This window comes from Gallinula chloropus, assembly GCF_964237585.1.
Source record: "Gallinula chloropus genome assembly, chromosome: Z".
Taxonomy (NCBI): Eukaryota; Metazoa; Chordata; class Aves; order Gruiformes; family Rallidae; genus Gallinula; species Gallinula chloropus.
The window spans coordinates 49,636,793-49,661,905 of record NC_140089.1 but is presented as its reverse complement, the minus strand read 5'-3'; the positions used below and the strand labels follow the sequence as shown (position 1 = coordinate 49,661,905).

The 25,113-nt window shown below is 43.0% G+C and overlaps 1 protein-coding gene across 1 annotated transcript; it reads left to right on the top strand.

Moving 5' to 3' along the window:
• Window positions 1–23,055: 23,055 nt before the first annotated feature.
• Window positions 23,056–24,695, top strand: NFIL3 (nuclear factor, interleukin 3 regulated; the record flags this gene model as incomplete). The annotated part of the gene is made up of 1 exon (XM_084278297.1): window positions 23,056–24,695. One exon carries the CDS (start codon window positions 23,056–23,058, stop codon window positions 24,430–24,432), a length of 1,377 nt encoding a protein of 458 aa, XP_084134423.1. The 3' UTR covers window positions 24,433–24,695.
• Between the last annotated feature and the right edge of the window lie 418 nt (window positions 24,696–25,113).

Here is a 25,113-nt window from a genome sequence, read left to right as displayed (position 1 = left end):
TACTGAGTAATCAAAATGGGAATGTTCTGTGGGAATGTGTCCGCTTTAACAAATCTTCTGACAAAACACAAGCACATTTCCAAACTTGCCTGCCTGGCAGGTTGTAGTCAAATGCCTGCCTGGTTTCATGCCAGTTTGCCACCCCAGCTCCTTAGCAGTCTGCTCAGAAGTCTGATGGGGAGACAAAAAGCCAGGCCTTCAGACTTCCCAGTACTGTGGCAGCCTTTTGAAAAAAGTGCTTTAGTGCAGGAGGCAACCTGGGCTTGCAGGGTGTCCATGACAAAGCTAGAACGGTTATCAGCCTTAGAGACAGGCCAGACTGGGGCTGCCTGCCCTGAAAAAGGCAAGAAAGGTGTTTGCCTGTGACTTCTGTAATGGGAGCAGTAAAAGAGGAATGTGGAGAAGTAAGGCTGCAAGAAGGCCAGCAACATGCCCATTTCCTTTTGCCCTGGTTGGACCTGCAACCAGCCCTATGTTGGGGAAATTCCAGTTCTGGATCTGATACTTACTGAGAAGGGGAACACTAAATCGGCTGAGTTACCTAAAGACTCTCATTGATCAAAGTGTCTGTGTACACAAAGAACTGTTTCAACAGTTTTATCTTCTAGGCTGTGCTGAGGAAGACAGAGCAGCAAAGGCCTTTTTATGTCATGTGGCGGGCTTCTACCAAGCTCAGGTTTTTTCTTCCTTTCTTTTCCCCCATCAAGAACAACGCAGAAACATAAATTGGATGAAGCATTCTCAAAATGGTAGTCTATTTGCAACCTTGGGGCCTCTTACTGTCTCATACATCCTTTAAACAATGTATTTTTGTTATGGAAGAGAACATGAAGGATCTTCAGAAAAGCTGGTAGGTAGTGGAGGGCTTCTGTCAGATCTCAAACTAGTCAGACCCTCATTTGACTGCTGCCTGCTTGATTACAAGTTTTCCTCAAAAGGTCCACAAATTCTGTGAGCAGGTCATCAATGGACTAGGGTAGGAACAAGGGATAAGAAGCTGTAGCTGAGAAAACAGGCTTGCTAAACAATTCTTTAACCTTTCTTTTTTTGATAGTTTTTATTGTTTTCTTTCTATTCTGTGAGGGAACAGATTTTATTCTAAGAATAGTATCTGAGGAACAATAAACAAAAAAAAAGCAAATTGGGGATTTGAATGAAAAGTATTTTTGACCATTTTTACTACATTCTCATTACTGGCCACTAGAACTAACATCAGTTCATCTCCATGAGAACTGTTGACAGAAAACTAAACCATTTTTTTGTTGAAGGATCACTCTGGAAGAAATTTCCTATGCTTATTCTTCTAAGACTTGACAACATTCATTTATGGCTAACTAGCACAAGCAGAGTTTAGTTTAGATACACTAGGCAGTACTACAGTGGCATGAGCTACTGCTTAGCTGACTTTTGTATCAAAACTGTCTTCCTAAGCTCATATAGCTCAAGATGGTGTACATTAGCATCCTCGTGGCTAAACTGAGAAACTGTGGTCTGGAAGGTCGAGTAGTGAGGTGGACTGAGAGCTGGTTGAAGGGAGTAAGTCAGTGAGTTTTGATCAATGCGACAGAGTGTGGCTGGAGCCCGGTATCTAGTGGAGTCCCTCAGGGGTTGGTACTGGGACTCTACTGTTCAATGTATTTATTGATGACCTGAATGAGGGAATAGAGTGTACAGTCAGCAAATTTGCTGACGACACAAAACTGGGAGGGGTGGCTGACACACCAGAGGGCTGCGCTGCCATTCAGCAAGACTTAGACAGGCTGGAGGGTTGTGCGGGGAGAAGTTTAATAGGACTTAATAAGGGCAAGTGTAGGGTCTTGCATCTATGGAAGAACAACCCCAGGTACCAGTATAGATTGGGGACTGGCCTGTTGGATAGTAGTGTAGGTGAGAGGGGCCTAGGGATCCTGGTGGACAGCAGGATGACCATAAGCCAGCAATGTGCCCTCGTGGCTAAGAAGGCCAATGGCATCCTGGGGTGTATTAGAGGTCAAGAGGGGTCCTTCTTCTCCTGTACTCTGCCCTGGTGAGACCACACCTGGAGTACTGTGTCCAGTGCTGGGTCCCGCAGTTCAGGAAGGTCATAGAACTCCTTGAAAGAGTCCAGCACAGGGCCACCAAGATCATTAAGGGAGTGGAACATCTTCCTTATGAGGACAGGCTGAGGGAGCTGGGCCTCTTTCGCTTGGAGGAGACTGGGGTATCGCCTTATTGATGTTTATAAATATGTAAAGGTTGTGAGTCAGGAGGATGGAGCCAGGCTCTTCTCAGTGATGGCCAGAGATAGGACAAGGGGCAGCAGGTGCAAGCTGGAGCATAGGAAGTTCCATGTGAATATAAGGAGAAACTTTTCCACTGTGAGGGTGACAGAGCTCTGGAACAGGCTGCCCAGAGAGGCTGTGCAGTGTCCTCCTCTGGAGACATTCAAACCCTGCCTGGATGTGTTCCTGCCTGATTTAGTCTAGGTGATCTTTCACTGGCAGGGGGGTTGGACTTTCGAGGTCCCTTCCATCTCCTAACATTCTGTGATTCTGTGATTGTGCTTTCTAGATGTATACTCATGTTTGTGAAGACTATCGGTACCAAGGAAATGCCATTTTTGATTCTCACATAGGTTTTGAGCCAAACACAAGTTAAATCAAATTGAAAAGATGGCCTTGTCCTTAGAATTTACAGGGATTATGGAGACAAATTCTAGGCTTATTTTCACTAATTGCCCATTTAGGATTGAGCCTAGAAGAAAAAGAAAAAACGATCTCTTACTCTTTCCATGTTTACTCACTGTTAAATACCCTAGGAAGTTCTGTTTCACCAATCCTTCATTTTCATCATTTTTTTTTTTTTCTGGGAGGGGGGGATATTTGAGAGAATGTTTAGTTTCTGCATCTTTTTGTATTCAGCACCAGAAGTGGAAGCCTGTATCCTGTACCCTTGACTTAACTCTGGACCATGGTTCTCCCGTTGCTTGGCAAGAAGTTTCACACCTCAAACACAAACCTATGCAGCAACATCAGGTTTTGCTTCTGGGTAAACACCAACTCTTCTCAGCTCTGTCCTTCTTATCTGGTGCCTTCTTCTCTGAACACAAGGAAAGACATCTCAGAAGATAACTTAGGAAGTCTTGAGAAATTTTTCCTGTAGGACGTGTCATCAGTAGCAGACATAAAGGACAGATTCCATCATGTTCCAAAGGGAGGTTGTATGGCTTGCAAGAATGTGTGCCATGTGCAGGCAATAACAACAGGACAGCAGGGAAAAAAGCTCCATCCATTTAGTTAGTTGCCCCATTCCTTCTTGGCCTGCCACAGCTCAGGTTTTAAGTTAATTTTTCTAGTTGGTCTAACATAAAAATATTTCACTGTAATGCTGGATGGCTAGCACTACTCTGTAAAGCTAACTTGTCACTAACACTGCAGGCTTTTTAAACCATTACTTGACTTACTGCATTGTTTCAAGCCTTTGTCCTATGTTTCAGACAGTTCAATGTAAAAGCAGGATTTCAGTCAAGGATAATGTTTTTCTGTGTTGCTATGGCTTGTGTTAGCAGCAGGTCTGTAGTCATAAATGAATTAATTTTTCTGGAGAGAATATACTTGTTGCAACTCTTTAAGTGTTGCAACCACATGGGTATATGAAGCATCATGTAACAATTTCCTTTTCTCTGGTTACAACTTAATTTCATCCATGTCTACCTGTTCTAACATAAGAGATTTATACTGAATATTGTTGAGGGATTGGTGTTTATGTATGAAGAATAAGAGTATGGGAGTCAAAACAGATTAACACACTAGACTTCCATTTCTTCTCCAAAGGAAAGGCGCAGGCATGAACAGAGAAGATGCCTCAGAAATAGCTTTGTTTACAGATTGCAGAGCCTTACTGGCTTCATTGGACCACACTTTCTTCAACCTTACTCTCTTACTACATTCGTATCTCTTTTAATTTGCCATCTGTTTCTTGTGTGAAACACAATGAAGAAAACTATGTATACATTATTGCATAAGTCTACATCACGTTTATTTTAGAGAACTATTTCTGAGCTAGCTAATAAGTCGGGTTTTTGTATGTGGTACTCTGTGAAGGAATAGGAGTGGTTATGGACAAAAGGAATACAACATGTTTGCACAAAACTGTGATGATTATCCACTTATCCTAGGTAAAACAGGGTGTTCTTCAGGGTTGGGTCTGGCCCACTCAATCCGTAAACTGTCCTTCAAGTAAGTAGTGAAACACAGACACCCTCCTACCATTGTGAATGACCTGATGGCTATGCTATAAAAGGCAAGCTCATTTTTGCTCTTTTTGTCTGATATGTGATTTTTCAGGTCTTTTTCTTCACACTGGGCCACTTTTTACCCACCCTCCTGGATACCAGTTTAAGAATTCCGCAGTCCAAGAGTTAGGAAGCCACCAGTGCAACAGAGGTTTATACCAGCAGTGCTTGGCACATGTTTTACCAAATGTCTATCAGACAAAACCCTGCTCTGGACTTGAGTAGAAAAGGCCCCAGTTTCCCGCATCTCTAGGTCCTAGTTGGACTCATCTGCTAGAAGGGCACCTCCCTGCTGCATGCACTGAAAGAAAAACTTCAGTCATCTGAGCATGTTAAGGGTGAAAAGGGATGATGGCAATATTATTTCTAATCCTCCAAGATCACCAAGTAGCTGAGTAGAGAATTTCAGGAGCAGAAGTTTGCATTAAGCTGTCTGCCTAACTTTAAATGATGAAGTTCATGCAACAACAGCTGTTGAACAACCAAGAGCACGCTTTTCAGTGATCCCTGCTAAGGGTGTTTTCCAGACTCTACAGTCCTTCAGAGTGAGGGTCTAAGACTCCATTCTCTCATAAGGCTATAATTAGCCTGCCCAGTGCTTGCACAGCTTTAACATACAATAACCATAAAGCAGTGGCAGAGTCATTCCCTGCACAGAACAAAGGCTGCTTCTTGTCTTTCTGCTAATCATTGCTGTGTGACAAACTTTTTATAGCTCTTGATGTCTTTAAGTTTACTACTCAATTTTCACTTCAATAGAACACATTTCCAACTATTTTGCAAAGCATAGCGGCTTCACCAAATGACTCACTGATAATTACTGTCAGAGGAGAGCCAACTGCTCAGTATTTTAATACACATTTTACTATTCTTAGTTGTTATAGTGGCTGTAAAACTCCATCATGCAATGTTTGCTTTCGGCATCATTCCTCAAAGCACGGCATAGAAAAATGTCTGTCTCCACTCTCTGCCAGCCTTCAGTGGTCAAGTATACTGGACTTTCATACATTTTGTTAAAAATCAAGCAGGGTACATTTCTTATAGATTTAGTGCTATCACTTAAGTAAAGATTACTCACAAACGTAAATCATCAAAGTCAGTGGTATGACTAATGTGAACAAAGATTAAATGGCAAGACCAAGTCTCACATGTATATAAGAAATGACTGCAAAAAACCATCCCACTGCTTATTTTTTTACACATCTCTCACCTTGGAGTATGGCAAATGAAAGAGAAAAGTAGATGACTGGAAAAGTAGTGGTGAATGGTGTGAAATATCAAAAAAACTCTGCTGAAGAGTTCTGACTTTCCCTTGTCTTGGCTCTGCTGGGGACCAGGCGACCAAGTTTTAGATTTATATCATCATTTACAAGTAATCTCATTTAGGTGATTGTATCAGGCTTGCGTTAACTCTGTCATTAAGTTAACTTTTATGCAAGAGAGTTTTACTTTGGTTTGGAGGTAAGATTCCTCCAATACGCACAGTCAAAGAAACTGTCTTAAAGGGAAATTGTGAAAACATAGGGAATTTTTTGTTTGCTTGTATGGTGTTTGGGAGGGGTTTTGCTTCTGTCTGAGAAAGCTTTCATTTGCTGGGGCTTTAGACAAGAAGCTGTCAGTAACTGCTTCAGTCACTGTAGACAAGGAGAAGGTTTGGACACGAGGAAATGTTTGGCCTTCTCCCAGTAGAAATGGTCTTACTTCTCAAGAAGTCATTGCTTCCTATGAGAAATCCTGCAAATTATTGGCCTGTCTCATTTAATTGGAACAATTCAGATATCAGCAGTGAGGCAGCTTTGAGCAATTATGCATTTTGAACCTCACTGGTCCTTGGCAACTTGTGAGCCTGGTGCCATGAAGCTGGAACTTGGTGTGCAGCTTGGTGAGCCCATTTCAACACAGGCTGAAAACAGCTATTCCTGGTGGCACTGCAACAGTCACTTTTCTCCCTCCTGTGCTGCTGGCCAGGAGAAATCACCGACCTCCTCTCAAACATGCGTGGGCATAAGGTGTGCCCTGCCTTCTCAGCCACTGCAGGGTGCCTGCTGCTTTCCTTCTCCAGTACTTTTATGGGATATGCTCCAGATTTCCTACTCATCACATCCGCTGCTTAGTCATATTTAGAGGGAAGATTTTTTTGGGGGGAGGGGGCAGTGGAAGGGGGTTGAGAGGGAATATTCACAGCATTTCCTGCTTTCTAAATATGTACTATAAACTTCACAAAATGGCACATTTTCACGTTCTTTAAAGTGATTTTTTTTTCCCAGTCTAATCTTGAAAATGAATGGTGATCATGTTTCTGCTTTCCACAGTATTGGCAGCATTACCCCAGAGTTTCAGTCACAGTGCTGTTATAAGCATTAGCGGCATATGTATTTATCATAGAATGGCATGGGTTGGAAAGGGCCCCAAGGATCATATGGTTCCAACCCACCTGCCACAGGCAGGGACACCAACTTCCAGGCCTGGATCTACACAAGGTTGCCCAGGGCCCCATCCGACCTGGCCCTGAACACATCCAGGGATGGAGCATCCACCACCTCTCTGGGCAGCCCATTCCAGCACCTCACCACTCTCTCTGTAAAGAACCTCTCCCTAATATCCAATCTGAACCTTCTCTCCGTTAGCTTTAAGCCATTTCTCCTTCTCCTGCCATTTTCTACCATTTTAAAAAGCTGATTTCTCTCCTGTTTGTATGTTCCCTTCAGGTACTGGAAGGCTGCAATGAGGTCCCCCCGCAGCCTTCTCCTCTCCAGACTGAACAAGCCCAGCTTCCTCAGCCTCTCTTCGTAGGAGAGATGCTTCAGCCCTCTAATCATCTTCATGGCCCTCCTCTGAACCCTCTCCAACAGTTACACATCTTTCTTGTACTGGGGGCCCCCAGATCTGGACACAGGACTCCAGATGGGGCCTCACGAGGGCAGAGCAGAGAGGGACAATCACCTCCCTGTCCCTGCTGGCCACCCCTCTTCTGATGGAGCCCAGGATACCATTGGCCTTGCGAGCTGCAAGAGCACACTGCTGGCTCAGGTTAAGTTTCTCATCTACCAGAATCCCCAAGTCCTTCTCAGCAGGGCTACTCTCAAGGAGCTCTTCTCCCAGTTTGTTTATTAATTAAAAGACCATTTTTTGAAAATACTTTTCCACTTTGTGTTTAAAATATTCAGGTGAAATCAGATACTTCCTTCAGTCCTGAAGATATTGCTGTTATCTAGATTATTCCCTGAATCTAAGTAGGGTAATGTGTCAGTGGCTCTGTGGGCAGAATTGCTATCTGTGTCCTAAGAACCAGGGCATTTTTGTTTGCTTTTAGACTCATCTAAAATATTTGAACATCATAACCTTCTTGCTTTTGTATTTTACATTGTGGCTGTGCTTGAAAATATGAAGGCCATTCATAATCATTGGGTTTGCTTTTGCATTTTTATGTCATGTGAAGGTTATGAATGACCCATCCATCTCAAGTTGGCTGTTGCAGTGCAGAAGTATCATGTAAAATTTCTTTATTTAGGCCATGCACTTATTGTGCAATTTTCGGTGTTTCTTCACATTTAACAGCTCCAGTAAACATTGCCTCACTTATGTCTGCTTAAGTTACAATGTGAAATCTATTTCTCTTGGGTTTGCTTTTAGCAAGAGTACATTACAGCACAAATATTTTTCCAGTACTGTTTCCACAAATGTTCCCAGATGCATGGAAATATTTTGATTAATACTTTGAACTGTAGTCAAATGACTTGACTTTTTCTTTAATGTATTTTATTTCTGGCTTTGATCTTTATAAAATCACAATATCATCTATTTTATGGAACTTTCACAGCTACTCATCCTGAGCAGGAAGCCCTGGAGGACTTGGTTACTATTAAGCATTTCTGAGCACTGATCACATTAAATATATAAAAAGATTGGTGAATATAGTTTTCTGTGATTGCATTGCTATGTAGTAAAACTCCTACAGACATAAAGAATGTAATGCAAAGAAACCAAGGATTATGGCAAAAGTCATTCTATCTTCAGATAATTCAGAGTGTGTGTGTGTGTATACACACACAATAAATTTTTAAAATATGTTTAATAGATTGTAATCTTAAAAAGTGTACTTTATTCTTATTTTGCTCCACAGTGTATGTTATTTTAATTATTCTATCATACTGTATGTGGACTACAATAAAGGTGGGGAATTAAAGTCTTTCCTCTTTGGAGGTACTGGGACTTCCACTCTCGACTTGAACTGATTCCGAATTTCAGGCTGGATCATAATTGAAGCTTGTATTACAGAAAGGCCAAGAGGCACGGACACAAGTGATTGTGAAGGAGTCAATCAACCTTACAGATGCCAGGCATTACTTTCTGTAGTATTTTTGTTAATTACTTCTCCGATGCCCCTTTCCTTGGCCCTCCATGTAAGTACTGTGATTCAGTATAGGCTCAGCAGTACTCATTAAGCCAAAATCAGAGGGGGGGTGTTAAAAGTTTTTTTTTTTTTTTAAGAGAGTTTAATTCATGTAGCAAAAAAATGCCAATGAGTCTAAAGTAGTTGAAGTTAATATTGTGCCATCCAAAAGTAAGCATAAATCCTACCATACTACAGTCATCTGAGAATTTGGCTAAAGGTCTCCATGACCTACTTCACCCCTCCAGCAGGAAAATCAACAGAGGTGGATAATCTTAGACTCTATTTTTTAGAGTTTTCCTGAAAATCTTAGAATCCCTTTGTGCAGAATGCTAGCTATAACTTTTATCCATGCTATTTTTTTCTGTACCTCAAGAGAGGAGGAAAAATGATGAATATGTTCCTTTGGCCACATCACCATTCAGCCCTCTGTCTCACCTTATCCTTGGATTTACCGAGAACCCACCACAAAGGTTTGGAGAGTAAGAATGGATCTTGCTGTAGAAGGTTTTGACTTTCCTGAGCTCCACAGAGTAGAATTAATGTGAAATATAGAAATATCATTGTTAGGAATCTGGGAGAAGGATCAGATCTGGTTTTATGGCTGATTATAATTAGTGACAAATATATAAGCAAATAGGCAACCAAACTCCATCTGGAATATTATTTCCAGGACTGTCCACCCACATAGGAAGGTTATTATTGCCTTAGAGACTTCTTTCTATATTTCAGGAACTTAAGTTATGAAGGCAGATTTGAGTTGCCACATATATTTTTTTCTAGATATGAGATTTAAAGTTGTTAAAAGTACATGCCCAGGATTCATCACTAGTATTTTCCATGGTAAAATGTTACAAACTTTTCAATTTAAAAAATTGCCTGAGGTTTGGGAATGTACTTTAGTATGACAGTCCTGGGGATTGTTGATGCATTGTATTTGTCCAATACTCATTTCATCCATGGGACACAATGCATGCTGCACAAGTTTCCTCACACAGGTTCTGCAGTGTGCCTGAGACTTCGAGCAGACCACCAATATTTATAAGCAAGCAGGTCTTTAAGATCACTTCTAGAACTGCCTCCCATGCCACCACACCTCCACCAAGCCACACATGCCTGACATTTTCAGTTGCATGCTGTCTTTGAGTGTGCACACATCCAATGGAGACCGGAGGAAGCACGGCAAAAAAACTGACCATCCAGCTCCCTGACAGGGGCAATGGTTGGTATCTCAGACTTGGGCTGCTTTTGAGCTCTCTCTCAAGCCGTGGTGGGCTCCATAACCTGTTAACACTGATCCATATCCTAGATATTATAAACGGAGGGGAAGATGGGAAAATCGATGCCCATGTAAGTTATAAAACTTGCATAATAATCAAGCTGGGGAGGTACATACGAATGAATTCAAGGCATTCAGATTTATTGTAGGGGGATGGTATGTCTGAGTGTGATAAAAGATTGAGGGCTGAGATAAACCAGAAAGTATTCAGTGAACTCTTCTGATGCCTGATTTTGCTTTCTGTAAGGTTTGCTTTGCTCCAGAGGACTATCATCTCTGTTGACATGTAAATACAGGTTGACAGAGAAATATAACAGGGCTGTATGTTAGTGACCACTGTGCTGTTTGGTGAGAGTGTTTAACAGAATGAAATCCAGAATCACTTGTGTTCTGGAACGAGGATTTAATAAAAAAAAATAAATCTGTTGTCTGCATAAATTTTACTTGTGAAAGAAAAGAAACCCCCCCAAAAAAACAACCCCAGGCAATGACAAACCTGCTGTGAGGAGAAAAAAATGAGGAAGCTGCATGTTGTGCGCTTAATCGAACGTGTGTGCACCCAAACACATCCTAGGAGAGGGACTGGGTGTCTTGCTGCCCGCCTGTCCTTCTTCTAAGGCGGAGGCTCCACACGGGGTGAGAACAGCTCGAGGCTGTACCGCCGGACCTCTGCGTCTTGTGCGGCCGGGCAGGGAGACGCGGGCCTTGGAGGTGCGGGAGCGGCGGGACTGCGGGCCGCGCCCCTGGCCGCCGGGAGGCTGCCAGCGCCCCCGGAACGCGTCCCTGCTTTCGAACGGGATTTCCGCGCTGCCGCCTCAAGGACGCGGGCAGGGATGGAGACGGCGGAAGAAACGCTGCCAGCAGCCTTCACCCGTGACGACCAGCGGTGGCCGCGCCGGGTAAGCCCGGCGCTACCAAGGGCAAAGAAGCGTAGCGGCGGGGAGCGCGCCCAGCGCCCAGCCCGGCCGCTGCCAGCGGGCTCCTTCCTTCCCTCCTCCCTTTTACGGCGATTATGACTATTTGCCGCGAGTCGAAGCCCGGGCGCGATCCAGCAGCGGACTACCCGCCTGCGTGGCTAGGTGGCAGCTACGTGCCTCCGGAGCACGGCGCCCGGGGTTTGTGCAACCGCCTTGGCACAGCGCTGCCGCCGGGGCCGGGGGTTTGATTTCTTTACACGCCGCGCAAGACACCGTCCGATGACGCCGCGCACCCAGGCGGCGCGCACAGCCGCGAGAACCCCGTCGAGCTCCGCCCAGCCCCCGCTGCCGGGCCAGGAGGCGCGGTGCCGCGGCGCTACGCCCCTGCGGAGGCTGCGCGGGGCGAGCGCCCCCCCTACGCGCTACCGCGTGGCGCCGCCGCGGTTACGTAAGTGCCGGCGCCCCCCGCGCCGCTCTCCCCCTCCCACCACTCCCCCCCCCCCCGCGCCGCCCCCCACCCCGCCGGCGGTTATGCAATCGCCAGCACACAGACCTACTGTACCACACACCGCCCCTCGCCCCGCCCCTCCCCGCCCCCGAGCGCTTCCATTGGTCGCCCACTGGCAGCTCTCGGCGCCGATTGGGACGGCGTCGCCGCCAGTCACGGCGCGGCGTGGCTGGCATGCGGGCTGTGAGCCCCGCGCCGCGCAGTCCTGACCTACTAACACACATCCCTCCGCGCCGCTGCCGTCGCTGCACGTTCCCGCTCGGACGCTCCGCCGTCTTCGTAGCGCGGTACGACATCGCACCGCATCGGACCACCGCCCGCCTCTCCTCGCCCGCGGCCCGACGCGGGGTGTGGGCTGCTGCGCTCCCCGTAGCGTGCTGCAGGTAGGAAGGCGTGCGGGTACAAAGTTAAGGTGTCCGCAAGGGCTGCGACGCCCGCCGCGCTTCGCCTCGGCGGGGAGCGGCTGTTACATAACGCGAGCCCAGCCGGCTCCTGCTGCCGCCGGGCGGGGAGGGGTCCGCCGGGCGTCCCGGCTCCGCGTCCCGGCGGGCGGCTCGGTGGAGGTGTGTCGGCGCAGGGAGGCAGCCCGAGAGATGCCCGCCGACGGCTTTCCCTCGCGGGGGGTGCTCGTTCCCGGCGCGCCGCCCTACCCACCCAACCCCCCGCTTCTTCCTTAGAGCGACCCCGCGGCAGCTCCGTCGGAGCCGCTCTCCCGCGTTGCATAATGTGCCGGCGGGGGAGCGGGCTGCGCGGAGGCCGCCGTGCGGGGCGGAGGGCTGGGTCCCGAGCGCCAACCGCGCCTTGTCTGTAAGGCCACTGGGCATTGCGTGCTGTCGGGAGTCTGCTGGGGAGGCCCCCCCGTCCACCCCCCCCCGCCCGCTTTTCAGGCGGCGCTGGGGGATGTTGCCCGCCCGCGGGCAAGTGGGATTAGTGGCAGCGGCCCGGCCCCGCGCCGTGCGGTGCTGCGCTTTCCTCAGCCGTTTCGTCACTTTCGTCGCTGTTTTTTGAGGCGCTGCGGGACCGATCGCATCATAGTTCCTGGAAATGTTGCATTATGTAACCACAGAATTTGCTGGCAGCCGGGCAGGGAAGAGGGAGCTAATTATGCGATTTTATAATCTCGGTACAAAGAAACTAGGACAATCTCGCCCTGAAAAAAAGCCAGAAAAAAAAAAACAAAACCAAACACCAAACCCGTAACTCTTAACAGATTTTGTTAAAGTGGGTTTAATAAGGGAAGTAGACAACTGGGTGAGTGGGGAGACAAGGCGCGCTCGCCGGCTGCGTGCCGGGTGCCTTAAAACGAGATTTGTGTTGGTCTATATTTAGCCTCATCGCATTTTAGCAATTGTGGCTTCATGTGCTATTTCTGGTCTTTTCTCCAGAGCCGTGCGCGTAGACGTTTGAGGCCATTTGCTCGAATTTTTAACTCCACGCCTTCAGAGACGTTTTGATAAGGCTGTATTTTTAGGAAGGCAATCCGCCCAGACGCTGAGCCGTATCTCCGGGACGGGCTTTCAACTGCCGTTTCTTCTTAGAAGGAAAAAATAAAATAAAATAACGGGACATCTGATTTTAGGGAGGAAGGCGTTTAGGAGGTGTCAGCAGCGTCGGGGAAAGAGTGGTAGAACTGTCCCGCCCGTGCCCGGACGGCCGTAGCGGGCGGGGTACCAGGTGCCCCTGGCCCCCAGGGGCAGCCGCCAGCAGCGCAAGTAGGTTACCGTGACAGACCCGGTGGGGAGCGAAGCCGGAGCGCGGAGCCCGGTCCCGCTCCCACCTCCTCTGGCTTGCGCCGCTCGGGGCTCGCCGTCTCCAACGGCCGTTGGGAGCCGTTGGTGGCAGTTGGGGCGCGGCGGCGGGCGAGCGAGGGAGGGCTGGGGGCGCTGGCGCTCCCCCTCAGCCCTTTGTTCTGGGCTGGGGCGGCGGCGGCGGGCGGGTGGGGGGGCGGCGGCGGCGGGCTGATAGCGCGGGGCCGTGCTGAGGGGGTAGCGGGCCGGGCGCCATCCGCCACCGGTCACGTAGGGGACCGCCGGGCCGCCTTTGGGGTGGTCGCGGTGCCAGGCCGAGCCCTGGGGAAGCGGTGGACGCCGTCTCTCCGTTGCACAGCCCCGCACCGCGCCCCGCGGAGGTGCTCCAGCCCCCCCCCCCCCCAGCTTGTCTCCCCCGCCCCCTTGTCCCACCGTCGCCTGCAGGCAGGGAGCGCCAGACAAAGGGCCCCCCCCCCCCCCCACCTCCGCGCTGCCGCCTGCTTCCCCGCCCCGCGGGAGGGGTACGGCTCGCAGGTAGGCATGACATAGCCTAGGACACCCTCCCCCACTCCCGCGGCCCGAGTATTTTCGGCTTTCTCCGTACGTAACAAGCAGCAGCAACAACAACAACAACAACAACAGAAAAAAATGGCCATTGCCCAATTCTGCTGTTTTGCCAAGTCACTTCGGCGTGGCAGTGGCAGAAGCCGCGGGTGGACAGGGTGTACCCTGGGGTCAGCCTGTGCCCGGCCCTCGACAGGACAGTGTCTTGAAAGTTGCTGGCGGTAACTTGGCTTTCCAGAGGAGGTGATTTTCTTTTTTGCCTGTGATTAAAACGCCCCTCTTAAGTAGGCAGGGACCTTCCGAGTCCAGGCTGAACGCCCTGGCCCTTGTCGGGGGGGTTGGTATACCTGCCATAGCTGTGGAGTGTTTCTGAAATGTGGCGTTCTGGGTAACACGCGTAAACTTCGCTGCTACTTGATTGCGTTAAGTGCAGTTTTGGTCATTAAGATGTCTTGGAGTTAGTGTTGTGTAAAACAACCCTGTTTCTTTTTTTTTCCCCCTTTAACTTGAGTGATTGCACTCGGTTTCATTGTGCGCACTCCTGTGTATGTAACCTACTTTGAGTCATCTTTGCCCTCAGTAATTAATTCAGTCCGCAGCCTCATTTAAAATATTGCTGTGTGCATCGCCTTTATGGTCCCTGTACAGTCAGGGTGTTGACTTGGATGGGAAACGTGAATGAATAAGGATTTGGGTTTTGGCCCAAAAACCTGATTTAAACCAACAAGTTCAAGCATTAGTGAATAAATATCCGTAATATCATTTGCACTAACAGTTACTGTTATAAAAGCGCTCATGTTGCAAATGTCTTCAGCTGTTAAAGTGCTAACACTCTTTAGAATGATCTACCTCTGTTGTCCATTTTTATTTATTTTGTATTTTTAACTCTGCAAAGGACTCTTAACTGGCTTTTCAAACATCTAGCTTCCTGGATTTGACTTCAAAGCTCCAAGTTTAACCTATGGGTTGGTTTAGGGAGGCTTTTGGGGGGGTTGGTGGGGTGGTTGGTTTTTTGGGGTTTTTTTGTTTGGTTTTTTTTTTTTTTTTTTTTGAAGGAACTGATTTTAAAGGTTAATCTTCCCATAAGCAATATGAACCTTACATACCTCCTCACAGCTTATTACGTCCTAAGAAGGAACAGTATTTGCTGTGCTTTAGCCAAAATTGCAATAAAGTCTAAATTGTCTGTGAGAGATACCAGCACCATGCTGCTATTTTAAATTCTTTATTTCAAAATAAGGCATAAATAAAATAAACCCTTAGCTTCTATTAAATTCTTATTTTAACAAATAGTTATGCAAACTATCCTTATGCAATATTTTTTTCCAGACAGCAATCTCACTGCTGTTATAACATAACTATGATGCAATAATATGAACAATAAAATCCTCTGTTTGAGTCTTATTACACACTGTTAAGCAATGTATCTGACTCATCAGCTTAATTGACTCTTCTAGGTGACCTTGCTATGATCATTACAACTAGTTATGCGATATAAATGTGATATGTAATAGAAAAAAAAATGCACATAGACAGCCAATTCCTGCAGTCCTTTCTAAAAGAAAATGACACTTGATTTCTGTTCTACAGTGTTTGAAAATAATAAACAAAAGTAATTTTTTTACAAGGTATATGTAACTGTCTAATACTGATGCTAAGCATGACTGTCAAAAATAAGGTTGTGTAAGCAAGGGCATGTTTGGACTTGATTCAAAATGTGTTAGAAGCAACATTTGTAAAAACTTGTGTTAAAAAGTAGATCTGAAATTATTATTTAGGCCTTCTTCAACATTATTTTTTTTTCCTCTAATTCACATGTTGAATTGATCCATGTCCAAATGAGCATACTGAGAGACTGAATCTGGTAACAGATATGACGCAAATCTACCTTCTATCAGAAAGAATGCCTTACGTAGGAGAGGTTTTGGGGGGGGGTTCTCCCCCTTTCTTGCTTCATCTTGGTGAAATTTTCAGTCTGTCAAAGTATTTAAATAACTAACCAGATTTTTGCCACAGCAGTCAATAGTATAGGTGCCACTGCTGCAAGACCTCCCCTTACAAGTGGAATGCAACCCAGTAAAGAAAATGGTGCTTAGCATGGGCAGTGGTCTTACTGCCTGGAGCATCTCACAGAATCAGAGCTCTAAAGATCGCTATTTCTGTGTGATTTGCAGTGAATGGTATGGTAGACGCCAACGTTCTACAGGCAGTGTTTGTTTCACATATTTGTGTTTCTGTTGTTATATAACAAGATGCATGTTTAGAGCATCAGCTGGGATTAATTGACATAATTCTGGTGCCTTTAAATAGCACTATATAAATTTAGGTCAGCTGAAGGTCTGGTCCGTGCTTGGCATTTTAAGAACACAGATCAATAATATAAAGCTGTTTCTTGTCAGAATAATTAAAATTTGATTTAAAATTTTAAAAAAAAATGTTTCTTAACTATGGGAAAGCTGAGATTATCTTTCCAGAATGTTGTTACTATTAACCTACAGCTTTTTGCAGTCTAGTTTTTCCTGTTGTCAAGTAGCTATTGAAATGAGGAGAAACGTGCAGTCATAGTACTGTAGCTTCAGTAGCTGTTGTTTCTGTTGGGGTCTCATTAGAAATACTGGAAACTGATGTGGTGTTTAAAATGGCATGATTTATATACACATACTATATATTGTAAATATATAATTAAGTATTTATGCAAGTTATATATACATTTCCTTTGCTTCTGAGCTGTAAATTTTTTCCCGGCACTGAGTAACATTCTTAGACTTTGTTCCACACACCCCTCCCCGCGATCAGAGCAGTAAGCAGCTTGTTTTGAAAAAAATTGGACATAGCTGATAAAATCACACTGTCTTCCTAAGGAAATGGAAGCAAATATAGGTCAAATTTCCACCTGTTAACCTTGACTGACCTCATTGAACAACAGCTACCTTGAACATATGTTTCGTGCTCTCCAAATAATAATTTTATTTGCATAATTTACCTTTGGTAAGAAGGCTGTACTTTAATGAGTTACTTTTTATCGTAATAACTACAAATTAACTTAAGTAATTTTCCTAACAATGAAAGCCTTTTGTAAATATTATATATGACATCAGCTGGGTACTTCGTGGAGGTACATAATATGAAGGTGCAAGTTCCCTGATGATCTGACTAATTTTTTTATATTTAATTGAAAGTGTCATAATAAAATTATTTCTGATTTTCCCAACTGACTGTAATGTGTAGACATCTCCTGTTTTTCCTTTCAATAAGATGATCAACATTTTTAGCAAAAATGGGTCATCTTGTACAAAGCTATCATCGTCAGCGTTCCACTGACCTAATTACATGTTGATCCTGAAACCGTAAGCACTTAAGATGCCCGTGAAGTTGTAAGAAAAGGGAACTGTGTATAGGATCAATAGTTCTCCGTTGCTCCATACTGTTGTAATGTTTTCATAGCCTCTGAGTGCAGCTGTATAATTGCTGGTAACATTTGTATTGTAAATGTTTTTCCACTTTGTGGCTGTGACCTTATCCATCATAGCATAAAATTAAGTCACCTAGTTTTTCTTCCAGCAGGTTTGAACAGAATTTGCTCTACATGGACTAGATCCTCTTGCCCACAGATCTATCCTAGGAATAATACCACTTTTCCAGTGGACCCAGCACTAAAGCTTCTCTACAACAGAAACTAGTTTTACTAAAGGTCCCAGATAAAAGGCAAGAAAAGGTATATTGAAGGATTTCAGTGAAGGTTGGAATGTGGCCACAGCCTCTGTTGGGGAGGATTTTGTAATCATGATAGACCTGAGAGGTACAGAATGTCGTGATGTAGCTTCTTATGTGTGAAAAGTAGCAGGGGTAGAGTGGTTCCAGAGTATTTTAGCGCTGTTTAGGCAGGCTGTGTGTTCACCACTTCAACTTAAATTCAGTTTCCTATCCTGTGTATGCAATGAGGATACTTTTTCTGTCCCTCATAAACACCTTAAGACAGATGGTAACTGTTTTTACAACACTTTGAAGATGAAGTGCAAACTATATTGTTCAGTTTGTTCAAAGTTTGGAGTGAAAACCAGTCATTTTGGTATTTAAGAGCTCCACTGATATGTAGTCAGATTATTTAAAATAAATAACCTGTGGCAGACTGGTAGCAGTAATAGAATTAATGATACCCATGCAAAACATGGACAGCAACAACTAAAAATATGCACAGATACCTGTCAGTATGAGCTTTGTTGTTTTTGTGCAGTTTGCCATATAGCAGTGGTGGTGGATAGAGGCATGGTTCAACTTTAAAACAAGATATACTTACTTTCTTCCATTTTTGAAGGAATGAGATGGAAAAGCATCCAACACCAAGAAATGGGTTTTCATTTAGTTTCACAGAATTATTACCAAAATGTTAGAGCAACAGAGTTAAGCAGTCAGTTGTCTCATTCTGGGATATGTTTGAAAAATTGACCTTGGAGATACCATAAATTATTTTGCTAATTACAAATAATAATAATAATAATAATACACAGTGACTCTGTGGGAAGCTTACTTTCATGGGGACACTGATGTGAATTCTTTAAAGCAGAAATGACTTGCGTAATTAGATTACACAGAAGAGGGAGAGAAAAGATTGTGGCCCTGTCCCTCAACCCTTTGAAACATTTCAATTATTACAGTGTGAATACACATATCCCCAGGATCAGATCCTAAATATACTGTTTTGACACAATCAGATCACTTAGGTATTTTTTGAAGTCCATGGATAAAATAAGTTTTTACAATTTCTGCTTACTTAATTTCTTGCTTCAATAGCATGAGTTCTATACAACAGTCTCATTAATGCTTGGATCCGGGATTGTATCCTGCTTCTATTGAAGCCAATGGCAAAATTGCTGTGGGAGCAAGACTGGGTCTGTAATTAAGTTAATAGGATCGAGTGTTATTACATTGTTAAATTGGCACTCAATGCCATTAACATCAACCAACCAAAAAAAGTAAATCTTTAACAGTGACTAATGTAAGGAGGTATTAAATGTTGTTTTTATAACACTTTATAAGGGAGTGATAAAGCAATTGAAAAATTAATCATAAGGGAAAATATTGGAATTTGAAATATAGTCAGAGGAATCGTTACAGTTTATTAATTTATGTGTAAATACTGATGTTTTTCACTGGAATTATAAAATGCAAGTGAAGTGAAATGGCTGGTTTAATTGAAGGCATTTTGCCATTATCATCAGATGGAATTTAATTTGTTTACAGACTCGGCATTGAGCTGATCCACATGGAGAAGGATTAATAAACAAGGGCTTTGACTCCTGTTTGTAAAGCAGCAATTCCAGTTACCATGATAAAAGTGCTTAAGGAAGATGTGGGAAGAGCTAAGGATTTATTGTTGTTTTGTTAGTTCACTAAAGTAATGGCATTAGAACTAACTACATAAATACCAAACCAGTAAGACTGTGTCAGTGGGTTACTGGGTTACATGTTTGTATTGACAGCTTTACTGATGGGCTCTGGCAGAGAGCAAAGTTGAACACTCCATGCAAAAACACGGTCATTTGGGTGCACAATATTTACTGTAGACTTGTATTCTACTTGTGTTCTGTTTGTGTGTGGGAGGGAGAGTGGCCAAAACAGAAGTTTTCAGTGCTGTGCTGAGCAGATTTTAGGCTGGAATAGCATGAACTGCAGAAGTCCTGGAGAGCAAGAGCTGTGCACTCTCAGGTTGTTGGCTGAAGTGCCGTTCAGTGCCAGTGTTGGGCTGCAGGAGATTCTTTGGACACGCCGAGAGTTTTTACTGATCGGCTGTCGTACGGATGAACTGTGCCACTAGTCTATGTTCATTTGGGAAGAAACACAAACAAAAAAGCCAACCAATAACTTCTTGGTTGCTGTTAGTATTTTTCCTAGGTTGCAAGTGTTGCACAAACAACTCAGTGAGCTGGAGACGGTACATACAGACCACGCACTTTGAGCTGGAGACAGTACATATAGACACAAAGTCATGGTTCTGATTCTGAAAAGACTTGTTCATGAGTGAAAATACTGCTTCTAAATTGTGTGGAAATGGAGGGCTGGAATGTAACGGGGGAAAAAAGGTGTGTGAGATCTGCATGGGTATAGTTTCATTCTTCTAAAATATGCACAAATCCAGTATTTCTAAGTACTGAATTGCTACTGCGGCTGTTTTAAGTAAGTGTAGCTGTTACAGAGTATATGGCTGCTAAATATATAGGAAATAACCTTGACTGCATTTTAGTATTCCTTGTTTAAGAGAATAAATATTTTATTTGGGGTTGAGAGTATCTCAATTAGAGTACTGTTAAATTCAGTAAGACCTCTGTATTGGTGAGGCCCTGAAATCTCACAAAAGTTTATTTGAACCCTTTTGACTAAGAGTTGGCTGAGATGTCCATGTTGGCTAAGAGATGAATGATGATTCCATAGGCACTCAGCATGTGTTACACTGCTTCCTGCTGTGTGTCGGAGGTGTTTGCATTTCCTCAGAAACACAGAAGTTAATGATACAGGTGAACATAGTGATTGTAGTATATCAAGAAAATTACGGATTGATAGCTGTGCATTCCCAATGCTATGGGATAATGAAACAAAATCACAGTATTTTTCTTATTTTAATGTTAAGTTGTGTTACACAGACAGTATTCTACAAATGACACAGAAATTCAGGTGGCCTGGTCTTATTTTTATATCTTGTGTTTTCAACAATTAGTTGTTGTTAAAGTATTTGCTTTCACTAGACTTAAAATGATATGTGTATTAATTAAACCATTGTTTACATGTAGCAGTGAAATGGCTATACAGCTTCTCCAGCAAATTAAATTACAATGAAAGTTTGTACAAATGGATGTTGCTTTGTTGTGGGGCTTATTGTTGTTTTTAAACCTGATCCAACTCCTATTTAACTTGACAGAAAATTCCCTTTGACTCCAGTTTAAATTTTGGATCAGGGTCTAACTATGTAATTGCTGGTATATTAGAGATACATTTCTCCTTTACAAACATGGCAATTTGTGGTGCTGCTTTTGCATTAAAATGTTAGATGCTGTCTTTGGTGTGGCTGGCTTCTAACTCTATTTTCCATTAAGGCCGTATTATCAAAGACAAATAGTTACATGTCAGTAATTAACCATGGATTTTAGGAAATTCTACTTAGCTGCTCTAATAAATGTGTTAATTTTTCATGACAGAAGAGTTGGCATGGCTTGATGGAACAGAACCAGCTTGAAACCTAAGTCTTTATGACCCTGCTTAATTGTTACTACATCACTCACTCCTCTTTGCCTTCTGGAAAAGACAAGAGTAACTGGCAGAATGCAATATATTAATTCTTTTATAACTTTCCAAACTGATAATGTTAAATTTAGTTTCTTTAGTCATTGTAAAAACATTCCAAATAAACAGTGACATTAATCTGAAGTGGATTATTTTTTTGTTGTTGTTGGGTTTTTTTGTTAAACAGGCAAGAATCATTGCTGACTTAACAGTCAGTTCTATAAAAGCACTTGGCATACTATATTTATTTTACCAGGAACATGACTAACTGTGGACAATGAGATATTGAGAGGCTGTATCTCAGATAAAGACCAAATGATCTTTGGAGAAAAAGTATTTTTGCACCAAGAGGCACTAAATAAAACAAAAGCTAATTAAATGCTAAGTTCAAAGTTAATGATTAAAATGTCTGAATATAAACCTTAAGTTATTTTTCTTTTGCTAGTGGTAAGACTTTAAGATCTCAAATTCCAGCAAATGCTTCTCTAAAGGTGCACATGCATCAATTGTATTAATTTATTTTGATGTAACAAGACTTTTTCATATGCAAATTATCTTATTTCTCTAATATATTTTCAAATGTTTATCTTGAAAATTCTATTCATAAGAGAAAAAAAATTACATAATACTTTTTTTGTCATAATTTTTAGTTAGGTAATTGCCTAAAATATGTATGTGCGTTTACTAGTTTGAATTGATGATTGATCCAAAAGGTATTTTAAAATTCTGTGTATAAATGTGCATATAAATATATATAGTACATATATTTTTAATGTGATGCAAAAATAATAGCTAATAACTTTAATGGATAGTGATGTTGTTTTAAAATGATAGTACTCCAGCTTGTATCAAAAATAGTGTGGCCAGTAGGTCTAGGGAGGTGATTGTGCCCCTGTGCTCGGCATTGGTGAGGCTGCACCTTGAGTACTGTGTCCAGTTCTGGGCTCCTCACCATAAGAAGGACATTGAGGTCCTTGAATGACTCCAGAGAAGGGCAACCAGGCTGGTGAAGGGGCTGGAGGGCAAATCCTATTAGGACCAGCTGGGAGAGCTGGGGATTTTTAGTCTGGAGAAGAGGAGGTTGAGGGGAGACCTTATCACTGCCTACAGCTACCTGAAGGGAGGTTGTAGAGAGGTGGGTGATGGTCTCTTCAGCCAAGTAACAAGAGAGAGGTCAAGGGGAAATGGCACAAAGGTGCACCAGGGCAGGGTCAGATTAGATGTTAGGAAAAAAATTTTTACTGAAAGAGTTGTCAGTGCCTGGAACAGGCTGCCCAGGGAGGGGATTGAATCACCATCCCTGGATGTGTCTAAAAAAGGGTAGATGAGGTACTTAGGGATATGGTTTAGCATGGGATGGGAACAGTTGGACTTGATGATCTTAAAGGTCTTTTCCAACCTAGTGATTCTGTGATTCTCAAAATGAGCTTATGTTATTTTTAATCCATGAAGGTCTCAAATATATAGCATTTCAAAGTCACATACCACAACTGTTTTCAGAAGAGATGCTCTATTGTGGAAGAATAAGATACTTTTAAGATACTTTTCAGTGCTGTTAATCAACATGCCTGGTGTCTTCCAGCATTAAGTGTTGAAGGTTTATGTTGGTTGGGGATATAGTGGCAAGTTCTTTGACAAAATTACTGTAGGATCAAAAATGAAAATATTTTTATTGATTTCCCCATCCCCCTCCCCCTTAGATTGGATTGTATTGTATTTGTTTTGGAAGCAAATCTGTTACCCAGCTATCATAAAGCTTATAATATCAGTTGTTTCAGTGTCAAACGGTCTTCATATTACAGCAGGTTTAATGAACCAAATGCTAGCCAAAGCTTTTTATCAAAAGCTACTTTTGCATGTCCTGAATCAGCAGTTCCTAAACAGTAATCAAATTCTCTGTTTATTACAGGTTTTTAAGAAGATTCCCATTACCTCCGCCAAGAAAATTGGTTCTGGACACTTCTGTCTGAGAGTATGAAGGAAAAGGAAGAATGTGCGTGGATTTAAAATTACTGTATTTATCCAGTTGTGGAGTGAGAAGTACTGGGGAAATAGCTTGCTCTGTTGCTCGTTGTAGATCTACTACAAATTGTTTCTGATGCAGCTGAGAAAAATGCAGACCCTTAAAAAGGAACACGGGCCTGTTGATGCAAGTAGCAATGTGGACAAGATCATGGTACTTAAATCTACCTTGGCAGAAGTGTCTGAAGAATTGTCTACAAATGAAGATATACTTCTTACTGAAGCAAGTAGTGGAAAAAGCAAGTCTTCAGCTTGCCGGAGGAAGCGAGAGTTCATTCCAGATGAAAAGAAAGATGCTATGTACTGGGAGAAAAGGCGTAAAAATAACGAAGCTGCCAAAAGGTCTCGTGAAAAACGACGACTGAATGACCTTGTCTTGGAGAACAAGCTAATTGCACTGGGAGAGGAGAATGCCACTTTGAAGGCAGAACTGCTCTCATTGAAGCTAAAGTTTGGTTTAATTAGTTCTGCAGCCTATGCCCAAGAGATACAGAAACTTAGTAGCTCCACAACTGTGTATTTCCAAGACTATCAGAGTTCCAAATCAAATATTAACTCCTTTGTAGATGAACATGAACCATCTATAGTTGGTAGCAGTTGTATTTCTGTCATCAAACATTCTCCTCAAAGTTCGATGTCTGATGTGTCTGAAATATCATCTGTAGAGCATACTCAACCAAGTCGTATACAAAGCAACTGCAGAAGTCCTGAAAATAACTTCCAGATTATAAAACAGGAACCCATGGAATTAGAGAGAGAGCCCAGAGATGACAGGGGTTCATACAAAGCATCCATATATCCCAACTACATGGGAGCTACGTTTAATGTGTACTCGCATTCTCCTCCTCTGTTGCAAGTTAATAGGTCATCCAGTAATTCCCCCAGAACATCAGAAACTGATGATGGTGTAGTTGGAAAGTCATCTGATGGAGAAGATGAACAGCAGGTTCCTAAGGGTCCAATCCATTCCCCAGTTGAACATAAAAATGTTCATGCAACAGTTAAAGTTCCAGAAGTGAATTCTTCAGCTTTGCCTCACAAGCTTCGAATTAAAGCCAAAGCCATGCAAGTTAAAGTGGAAGCAATGGATAATGACTATGATGCAACACAGAAATTGTCATCACCCATTGATATGTCCTCAAAAAGACATTTTGAGCTTGAAAAACATGGTGCACAAAGCTTGGTGCATTCTTCTCACACTCCTTTCTCGGTTCAGGTGACTAACATCCAAGACTGGTCACTTAAACCAGAACTCTGGCATCAGAAGGAACTCAATGTAAAAATTCAGAGTGGTTGCAAAACTGGAGTTGTTGAAATAAAAGACAATATCTACAATGTATCTGAGTCGGAGAACCTGTATTTGAAGCAGGGCATAGCAAACTTATCTGCAGAGGTTGCTTCCCTTAAAAGACTTATAACTACACAACAAATCTCTGCATCAGACTCTGGTTAAGTTACTACTGAACAAAGGCTTATTGTTTTAAAGGATGTCATTTGCAGTAGATCGATATGTTTTGTATTATGCTGAATTTTCACTGGACTTGTGATGTCATTTCACTGTAATGTTCACATAATGTCTGATTGGTGTCTTTTTGTGCACAAATTATTATGAAGACTAGGTTGTGTTATGATCACTATGCCTTGTGTATAGTCAGGTAGTCTGTACAAAGGCTGTATATAGTGAACTCTATTTTCTTTTTGTTCTTCTTCTATAAACCGTGCAAGTTACCAGTTACAATAAAATATTGGTGACAAACACAGAACATCTACTTCAGTTCAGTTGATTTTATGAACTTGTAAATAAGTTGTTAATTAAAAACTGGCTTTTTCCTACACTGTGCTCAACTTCACTTACATGTTTTGGATTTTACAGCCTAAACAACCAAATTACAACTTGCAACATGTATAATCCTTCTGGCCACCTTTTTCCTTAACATGTTTTTTTAGAAGAGAATAGAAATAAAGTGAATATTTATAAGTGAAACAGTACCAATTTATAGCCTTAGCCTTCTTTAACTTACTAGTAGACGTTAACCAAAAACCACACAAATTCCAACCCAGTGACTACTATCAACATCCTTTTTTCTCCTATCTTAAACGAGTCAGTACCAAGTTTCTTGAATGGTTTATTGTG